Source organism: Teleopsis dalmanni, chromosome 1 (genome assembly GCF_002237135.1).
Source record: "Teleopsis dalmanni isolate 2A chromosome 1, ASM223713v2, whole genome shotgun sequence".
NCBI classification, from domain to species: Eukaryota; Metazoa; Arthropoda; class Insecta; order Diptera; family Diopsidae; genus Teleopsis; species Teleopsis dalmanni.
In genome coordinates, this window is record NC_051846.1 from 81,029,976 (window position 1) to 81,041,116 (window position 11,141).

At 26.8% G+C, this 11,141-nt stretch overlaps 1 protein-coding gene across 1 annotated transcript; it reads left to right on the forward strand.

Moving 5' to 3' along the window:
• The first annotated feature begins 4,603 nt into the window (after positions 1-4,603).
• On the forward strand, positions 4,604-7,175 carry LOC119685862. Its single transcript, XM_038100262.1, has 2 exons — positions 4,604-5,707; positions 7,068-7,175. The coding sequence occupies exons 1-2, from the start codon at positions 4,604-4,606 to the stop codon at positions 7,173-7,175; spliced, it is 1,212 nt and encodes a 403-aa protein (XP_037956190.1).
• The last annotated feature ends 3,966 nt before the right edge of the window (positions 7,176-11,141 follow it).

The following is an 11,141-nucleotide window of genomic DNA, read 5'->3' on the forward strand; positions in this document are numbered from 1 at the left end:
ACTCCTCATTTGTATTGTCATAATTGTGATGCTTAGATTTTTAAAGATAATAACATTTATCACCATATATAAAAATTGATTTCATGTTATAAAATGTTTTTGTTTTCTTTTTTTATTGTTTTTAGACTGAAATAATTTACTTCGATTATTTTAATTTTTAATTTATTTAATATACGTCAATTTGATATACTATCACTGAAATGTTATACGCTTTTAAATTATCTAAATCAATATTAGTAAGTAAATAAAAATAAACAAAAATTCTTGAACCAAATATTATGAAGTAAAAAGTATTTTATACATTTCCTTTTATTTTTAATTTAATAATGTAATTTAATATTTATACATTTTTACTAATAAAAATATTTAAAATATGTTTTGTATTGTTTAAATTTATTAAAAACAGAGTTAAATATTTTTTGGAGTTTATTGAGCTACTGTAATCTACAATAACGTATTAGTAAATATATATATTGGAAAGTATATATATATACTTTCTTTGCGTCTATTTATCCTATTATCATGCAAGTTTCACACATTGTCAATAGATAGTTTCATTACAAATACTTATTTTTAAAAAGTCTTGATCAAGCTGACTGTATATAATATATATATGAACCGCTTGATTACGAATAAGTATTTGAAATGAAACTATCTATTGATAATGTATTGTCAAACCTGCATGATAATAGAACAAATAGACGCACAGTTATTGCATGTGATAGAACAGTATGTTTTTGTTATCTATCTTTTACTGAATCTTTTGGATTAAGGACCCAAGTTTATGGTTTAAAAATTAACGTGAAGACATAAATAGTGAGCATCATCTGGAGCAAATATATGACCACTGCATATTCCACAAATATGCTTGTGTGCGAATTAATCAAATAGTGGAAACTGAAGATCTGTTTTGTCATTTATTTTTCGCATTTGGAATAAAAATTTGGACTACCGAAAAATGTGTGTGTTCCGCACAAAAATTTCTCTCATCGATCGAAGTAGCTATGAATTTTTAATTGAAAATATCATTTTAATTGGAAACTTTTTGCAAAAATGTTTTAAGATGAGGTATTGATATATGATGAATAAGCAAAAAACATTTTAATAATTTTTTGAAATAAAAAGGAAACAAATATTTAAAAATTTTTAAAAAAACCTATTTTGAACCGCAATAACATGTGAACAAATTTAAGTACGAATGAGTATTGTGTAACAAATTAAAGGATATTTAATGGACTATAAATTGGTATACGTCTTGCTTTAATGATATACTTGGCTATTCAGATATATTACACTTGAATGTTTTCTTTAAGCGTACTCGTTTCGACAATTTTTTTGTAATTCGTTAAAATATTTAAAATACGCCTTTCTTACTAATATACGACTTATATCGTTATAAGGATCAAGTTATAAATAACAAAGATCACACAATAATAAGTGGTATATTAAAAAAAAAACATTTTCATGTGCTAATAAAATGTGTTTGACTAAAATGTGTTTAACTACAGAAATAAATATATTTTATTTCATATATTTATAATATATCATATATTTTATATTTTTTTTTTGTTAAAAAAGGTTTTAAAATTGAAAATTCTAAATTGACCTCACCATATCACACACCTGTTAATTGACATATATTCACCATGATGAGTTTTATGTCTGTATTCACCACCTAAACAAGGAACGTTGTCGATATATTAGCATAGAGTGCTATTATGTCATTCACAACTAGTGTTTAAAAGAGAAAAAGAGACCATATGTAATGCAATAAGTAAGACAAGAGACAAATAACATATTTGGCGTTTTCTTTCGACGCTATCCCATTGTAGTCTAAAATTGCGTTGTGAACTATTTGGTTTATTTTAATATTTGGTATCTTAAATTTGGTATCTTAAATTTGAATTTGGTTAAAGATCCTGTTTTTTATAAATTTTATTATATAATTTTTATATAACTCAAAAGGTAATTTACAAAATTAATAACAAAATATGCACAAGTTTTTATTCACAAGTTTTTATTGCCATATTGTATATCCGCATATAAACAAAAATATTAAAATTTTAACAAAAAAGTCAAGCTGTAAACACACAGAGTTTTATATGTATATAAAGTGATACCTGACTCTACTGTAAATATTTTCGGGTTTAAGATTTTTATTTCAGAAAAAGACATACGTAAGGACATATGACAAGTTAAGAAAATTTATTATGAAATTATACAATTTAGTGTTTAATATTACTTTCTTAACTAGTAAGGTTATGGCAATATTATTTTATTATAAAAAGCAGGTATGTATGTATGTATATGTGTGTGTAAATAAATGCTCACACATTTTACCGGTACTGTGAGTAAAGCAGATGAATTGTTTGTAAACAAAATGAACAGTCAAAACAACGCATGAAATTTGAGCAATAACAGCTGCAGTGTATCGATATACACACATACATCATAAATATGCCGATTATGCATTACAAGCGTATTGTTAATACGCGCTATAAATAAATTTAAATGCACATTTAATATTATAAATCCTTAATTTTATTTATATATGTATATTTTTTTTGATGCTGAAATACCACTTTTTTTTGCTGTAAATTATTTCGGAGTTTGTTTTCTGCTGATTACTTCACCATTTTGTGCTTGTCAACAGTAGTTTAATATTTATAACATCTGTTTTTTGGGTTTAAAAATTTTAAATTTTTGGTATATCGACTTTTTATTTTTTTTACTAATTTTAATATTTCCTTTACTAGTGGACATTAACATAAATTTTATGTACAAAACTTCAGACGACTACAAAAACGTCTATCGTCGATAGTTTTAGTTTGTAGTGGTTCTTCCTACTGATTTCTGCAAGAGTGTTGTACTTCTTTACTTATTGAGTGTTGACGATGTTCTTTACTATATTTTAGATAGTAAAACAAGTAGACTTCATGGTATAAATTTCTACTTGTATCTTAAGTTATGCATTTATTCTTGCAATGACTCCTTTGAAACATTAGTGTACATACGAATTGGGATCGAGAGTGTATTTGATGCAAAAGTTTTATTATATTCACTAAATTTATTATAATAAAAGTTTGCAGCAATTTTACTTATATACACATCTGTGTTTATATGAATATACACACAGCCAATAAAGTCTGCGTACACCTTACGAATTTAGATATGTGATAAAGAGACACAACATAAATAAATATTTAAAATTAAAATTTTTACATATATCTATTCTTTGAAATCTAAAATTTAAATAGCAAAAGATAAAAGTTGTATTCGTTTGTTCATTCTTGAGATAACGGGATAAAAGTGTCCCTGCATGTAAATATAGAGCTCATAAAGTCTGCGTACAGTTATAAAAAAGCTGATAAAATTGATAGAAATTTAAAAAATAAGGCTATATTAAATAAAATAAAATTAAAATAAGGCTATATATTAAATTGTTGAGTAGCCACGCTGTTTTAGAACTACACTTAATCTGTTTAGCATGGAATTAATCAACTTCTTAGTTTCTTCAATTTTCCATTCTGTTCCATTCTATTTTCGCCCATTCTGTTTGCATTGTAATCCGCAGTCTCTTTACTTGTCAAATTCAAAAATTTTCTGGTAGTTGACCATTTGTTGATAAAGAATTACTTCTCAACTCATTGAATATCTATAGAGCCTCTTTTTGAATTAACATTTGGCTCAATGGCGTTCTTCTTTGATTCTGCTTTTCTCTCCAAATGGATAGAAGGGACACCATATTTACAACTAATGGACTTCTATTTTTTGTAACTTGTTTGGCCTGTAAATGTGTAATAGCTTTTCCATAATTCTTTATCTTGCCCGCATCACAAGTAAAAATTGTTCTTATAGTAGTTTGAGCTAAACCCAGAAGTCTAATGTCACCAGATTTTTCTCCAAGTTTAAAACATTTTGAATGTCTACCTTTTGTTTCAAGAAAGTATGTTTTAGCTTTTAACTCATTTTTATACTTTATAAAGCAGAAATTCACCTTTCCACTTTACAAGACAAATGCAAAGTCACACCTTTTAACTAAAAACTAAATACATGTAAATTTTCTTTTAAAAAATGTGACATACAAGAAATAAAATCAGAGTCCCGTCTGTACACATGAATTAAAAAATGATGAAAATCGAAACACTACCGATGCAATTCGAAACTTATTTTTGTTTCGGGGCATTAGTGTATCTAGAAAGTAAATATTCTAATTGGTGTTATTATCAAAAGCTTTCTTTAAATACCCAACATGTTCAAAAACTGAAACCAACTCTTAAGATTTTAACCTTGGATGTTAACTTTTAAAAAACCATTTCGTCGTTCAAATGCAAAAATTTATAATAGTTTTAAATAATATTAGAGAGAGAGAGAAAGGTAATAGTACGTTTTCACTGGCTTCGTTAGACCAGTTAACTTACTTTAGATTCAAGTAATTTAAGCAATTTCAAGTAAGTTAACTGGTCTAACGAAGCTAGTGGAAACATACTATTAGAGTAATATACATATATAGGTATATAATATTTAAACGCAATTTGTAATATGTAATTAATTGGTCACATATAAAAGCATTATATATGTAATTTTTTTTCTATTTGTAGATATGGATATACTAATTTTAAATGACTACTGCCTCGAAGAAATTTTTAAATATATCAGCGTTGAAGAACAAATTTCAAACACTTCAGTTTGTATTAGATTTAAAAATATTATAGAAGGATTGTGGCGCCGAAACACAAAAAAAACTACAATTCGATGCGATAAATTTAGTGATACACAAATTGATTCTTATTTTTCCCAAATACATCATAACTTGGAAGAAGCTGAATTCAATTTATTAAGTGAATCAAATATTGAAACGCTAAAAAAGTTTGTTTATCCCAAAGTGACAGAATTAACATGTAGCACCTCACATAAGAAAAGAGGGGAATCGGATGAAGTGACAATGATGATAACAAAGAGCTTCCCAAATTTAACTAAACTTTGTTTAGAAAGTCGTATAACAGGAAAATATATTGGTTCTCTCACGAATTTAGAGGACTTAGATTTGAGTTGCTGCGAGTACTTGCATACAAGCCATCTTTCATCAGTTTTCTCTAAATCAAAACTAAAAAAATTAACAATCTTATTTTATGGTTACAGTACCACATTGGATTTAAATCTAAGAGAAATGAAAAAATGTACTAAATTAGAAGAATTAACAATGGATGATCATCATTTAATCATGTTTATGGATATTCTACTAAGTTTTATAAATTTAAGAAAACTGTCTTGTTATACTAGAGACTACACTGAATATCTGCTATCAAAGTTAGCGGATTATTTCACAAACAAAATCAAAGCAGTTTATATTAATAATTGTTTTTGGGGCAGAAATACGATTGTGTCTTCACTTCGAGAAATGGTTAACTTGGAGAAACTTTATCTGTTTGATGATGATTTGGAAGATAGTAATATGGAAAATATTGCTCAAGGTAATAGAAAATTACGAGAATTTCACTTTGTTGATTGCAAGTATGAAACCGAATATGGAATTTTGAATTTTGTTAGATGTTGTAATACCCTGGAGGTGTTAAACTTGTATGGGACCCAAATTACTAATAAAGAATTTGTTCAGAGATTGAACGGTATTATAAATGGCAGAATGAATCACAAACCGATAAAAGTATATTTTGGAGGAAAAACTTTATGTAAGAGTATATTTAATGTAAGTAAAGAAATGTATCTGTTACTTTTTTCATTGCATTTGTATTTTAGTAATTTTTTATTGAATGCAGTAATTATCGAAGTTTTATTAAAAATGCGGTGAATGTTAATTTTTTTTTTTTTGACGGTTTTTCTTTCATCGGTTTAGTTATTAAATCTATATAGTATATTGACAATAATTTTGCAAATCTTAAAAAAACTAACATGTATGCTATTGAGCTAGGTATATATATTTATCAAGGTTTTTCTTTTACTGCGATTTGGTGCAATTGCAGAAGATAACTGTTGAACATGAGAATTTGGATGCGACTACTTGAGTCTCTCTCGAAATTTAGGTGTATATTGGCGAATAACTTCAACAGTTGGTAAATTTAGATCTTTGTGTAGATTTTTATTTTTGACATACCACAGGGCGCACGTAGCTTGTCGGAGAATTTTATTTTGTACTCTCTGGGTTTTTTCTATATTTGTGTTACACGCTGAACACCACAGTTCCATAACATAAGTCCAAATTGACTGAGACTGAGTTTAGAGTTGCAATTTAGAAGTCAGTACTTATATTTAAGATTCAATTGACATCTTTTGGCTTCAATATGACTTGTCCACGGAAGCCTTCTATCTAGATGAATTCCCAGATATTTCACAGAATGTGATTGAGCGATAACTACATTAATTTGCAATGATCTTATTTTGTTATTATTCTTGTTGTCAGATGATGTATTTGCATATATTGTCATTATTTCTAAATATCTACAATATTTGGTTGGTTAAAAAATATTTGTAGTAATAATTTCAAAATATGTAGTTGCATTTCACAAAATTTTATAAATAATATGTACTGATTACGGTAGATATTACTGTAGATTACTGATTACTATAGATCCCCAAGTTAAGTGTATTGTGTGCTTTTATAAATAACGCAATAACTTTGCATATGGCAAAAAATCGGTTGAAGACCTAAATTACCGTCATATAAAATTGTCAAGACATCAATCACTTAAGTTTAGTTTAGTTGACTTTTGTATCTTGTTGTTCAACATATTTAATCAGTGTTAAAGGTTCAATAATATTCTCTAATAATGCATTATCTGAAACTAATCAATACAATGCTACTGCAGTTATTATTTGTTGTTGTTGTAAAAGCCCATTGGATGTGTTATTATATTCTATGTAATGTATGGTTAGTAGTATTTACTTATCTGTGTAGATTTATGGTAACTCTAAAACGTATACCCTAAAACTATTACTTATTATCGTTTCGTATTGTTTGCAATTTTTATAACATATTTGAATTAAAAAAAATTTCTTCCAAACTTTAATATAAAAACTTTAATATAAAAGATATTATTTTCTTTTTACAGGATATCCAAGACTTGTCACCTTTGTTTCAATATACATTAGATGAGTTTATTAAGCCTGAAGTGTCCTACAAAGGATTTTGTATTGAAATGGATCCAAATTTGTATTAATGGAATATATAATATATAAATATATATTATATATATAATAGATATAGCGTAATGTCATATATTAATTATTTATTATTTATTGGGTTATTCGAAAAGTAATTTCGGTTTTTTCTAACAGAGGGCTTAACTGTGTTCTTCACAAATAAGCCGCATAATCATGATATATTATGACAGGTGGTTTAGCAAGGCTTGCATGTGAAAATATTTGTTTGATTTCAAAATAGTGCGAGAACCCATACAAATTTCTTAACTTGCCAAAAGCTTCGACTGCTTTTACCACCATATTCTATAATTCTGGTACCACTTGATTAATTATTATTTAATTTTTTACAAAATTACTTAAGTGGTAAAACTTTTGCATTTAATGAAGAGATAAAAAATTTATCTAAATCAAATAATAAATATTTTATGAGCGTGGAATCATGAAACTATTAAAAAGATGGCAAAAGATATTTGATCAGAATGATTATATATAATTCAGTAAAATATTTATTCACTATAAGAAAATAATTTTTCATTTTCATAAAACAAAAAAACGAAGTTACTTTCCGAATAATCTTTAATATGTATACTCATATAAATAATATTGCGGCTGTTATAAAATTAGAAACTTTTCATATAAAATATAAAATATATTCTAATAGCTGTAATTCAAAATATTTATTTTATTAATATTTTTAAATAAGAATTTTTTTAAAAAACTTTTATATATTTATATAGTTCATATAGTTTTCAGACAAAAATAACTAACTTAAAAAACTGATTAATAACTTATATTTTGTATAATATAGCTTTATGATCTGTTGAAAGATCTTCTGAAATTATATGTATCAATGTAAGAAGATTCCGATAAAGTAATATGTTTTTGTAAACTAAAAACACTCTCAGGAAAACATAAAATACGAGGGCGGTTTAATAAGTCAGTGGCTTTTTGAATTTCCCGCGCAGTTACTCCAAATGTAACAGTACTGCTGTCAGCTGTAATCTACCAGTTGGCAACTTTTTAATTTTGAGCAAGCTATGTCGTTCAGTTGGTGTTTGATAGCCGTTCAAAGCAGACAACCTCGTGAATTTTTACGAAAATGGAAAAAAGCGAATTTCGTGTGCTGATTAAGCATTACGATCCCAAATCCACGAATTGGGATACGAACTGCTACACTATCGAGCATATTCTCCAAATTTAGCCCCCTGCGATTATTTTCTGTTCCCAAACCTAAGGAAATAGCTGGGCGGTAAGAGATTTTAGTCATTATCGAAACAAACGCGTATTTTGAAAGCTTTGAGAAAACCTATTATTTGGAGGGAATAAGAAAATTAGAAAAACGCTGGACTAAATGTGTCGAGCTAAAAGTTGATTATGTAGAAAAATAAAATGTTTATTTTGCCGAAAAAATTTGTTTTAATAAGATCAGATTTTCAGATTTTATCAAGATCAGAATCAGATTTTAATAAGATCAAATAAGATCATTACAAAGTCACTGACTTATCAAACCGCACTCGTATTATACAACCAAGTACAAAACAATGCACAATTCTTTTATTTTTATTTATAATTTTTTATATAGCGAATATTTGTAATAGATATATATTTTTTATATTGTTACAGTTTTTAATGTATATTAAAATTATTAAATTCTATACGTACATTACAACTAAAACATGATTTTGTATGTAATCCCTGTAACCTAAACCAAAAAAAAAAATATTGCTAAAACGTTCTGTGTTTTTATATATTAGTTCAACTACAAAAACAAAGTAGATATGTAAATAGAAATAACTAAGCAACCAGATATATATGTGGCGATATTAGGTGAGAAAACTAAAACGTTCACATTACTTGAGGTGTGTATATTATTAAGAAATTTTAAGACATAGTTTACTGCAGCACCAGGGACAAAATTCAGTCCCTAAAAAGTTGTAGATCCAAAGAATGTATTTGTTTTTTTGAAAGAGACAGACAGAACAGACAAAATTTTTCAAGGTTTTCAAGGTTTGATTATCGGTTTATTGCATTTCCTAGATTTGTTATTGCTGGACATATTTAACTTAAAAGCATGCGTTGCAACTCACTGTATGGGTTTAAATACCTATTAACATTCTGTACTTCTTTCTATTGAACCACAAATTTCCAACTTCAAAGCTCGATTTTTTGAAAACTAAGCTATATCGGTATTTGGCGTAATGAAAAAAGTTTTTTAAAATAGCTGGCTTTGCTAAAATTTGTTAAATGCTCATTATTCAAATCATTATGAAGAATAAATATATTTGTGAAATATCGGCACATCAGGTTTTAAAAATATTGTTTAAAAAAATGCCAATTCATTTAAATAATTAATATAAGTATAGTTTAATACAATTTACAAAACCATTTTTAGGAAAGTTTATTGCAAAATATTAAAATTGTTGCTTATATATAGAGGAATCTCACTTGAGTATCAAAAGAAACTATTGCCTAATATAGAAAGGTGCTTGAGTACCAAATTTCCCATGTTACTGATAATTTGATTTCTTATTGCGACATACTGGAATTTCTGATTGTGATTTATTTTCTTTAAATCACTTATGTTTATAGTTTTAACATTTTCCAATTAAAGGTTCTTTAGTAGGTTTCGTTACCTTGTCCATACTTAAATTTTCTGTATTAAAAATACTTTTTCAGTTGGAATTTCGATAAACTTGGTTCCAGTCATAATTAATGATATTTCAGAAGAAACTCGAAACAAAACATACGATCCTCATGAGAAAAATTTAATTGTTGTATTATATTTGATACTAATTGTTTTGTTTGTTAAATTACTTGTTGCGATATTCATCAACGAAATCTTTTACTTTACGATAGTAGACCACCGGGCTTTCTAACTGTGGAACCTAAGAAAAGTTGTTGGTTAGTTTTTGAATATTTTTTTCACGGATGAATACCTCATAATTTTGATTGATATAAAAGCCAGCAAAGACACCAGCACCAAATGTTATCTGTCAATGAAAATAATATTTAAAGTATTTAACAAAATTGTAAAACGCATTGACACTTACCAATGGTACAAGGAAGAAAACCATGTTGGAAAAGTCTTAAGAGAAGACTTAAAAATATAATTATTGCAATTTGTACTACATCTACTTTTGAACGATAAATTTTGTGTTTTCAAATATATTAAATAATTTTCTTACTTTTTGACTAATATATATAATTCTATATAGTTTTTAGCACTGACCTACTGTGTTTAATAACAGATTTGAATTTTCTTGTATTCCTAATGAAATATAAAATAAATTGTTAATGGTTTGAAAAAATTGTAAAAGATTAAGGATTACTAAAATCTTTCTATTCATATATGGAAGAATTAAATATAAGATTGGATAGGTTCGATGATATACAGATATCTAGGCGATGTGGGTATACTGCTGAGTGATTATTGACTAGGAAACCATTTTAGGTTATTAAATATTTCCTTCAATGAATTTTGTGGCAACTGAGAGAAAGGCGAAGAATATACTTTGTCATTATATAAAGAACTTACTTTTTAAATGATTTTAGTTTTGCTGCAGCACCTTTCCATAAAAAGTAACTTAACCTTTGTTAAAGGTTAGGAATCATTCTATATTTTTCTTGTACGGTAGGGCAACGGATCAATATGCCTATGCCATAATGACTTTATCTAACTTTAGATTAAGAATAGTTTTATTATTATAAACTGATGATAATGAATGGTTTATGGCAGTTGGAATTAACCACACCTTTACTTTATGTATATTGTATGTGGATATTACAAAAGTTGAACTGTTTGTTGAAGTCGGATTTCAAATTAATGGTTTTTTGTTGATTATTCCGCCGATATTAACATTCTTGTTTTTTGTTGACAGGTCCCACTTTTTTTTTTCAGAAAATTGACATTAATTGGAATTTTTTGTTTTTCACGCATTTGTTTTTGTAATTAGTAAAATAAAGGTTCTCACAATTTTTGAAGA

Bases quoted from the DNA above. Each gene is read 5' to 3' on its own strand.
- LOC119685862 (XM_038100262.1), top strand. From the start codon at position 4,604: ATGGATATACTAATTTTAAATGACTACTGCCTCGAAGAAATTTTTAAA. The intron at 5,708-7,067 runs GTAAGTAAAGAA...TTCTTTTTACAG, and splicing joins TATGTAAGAGTATATTTAAT to GATATCCAAGACTTGTCACC.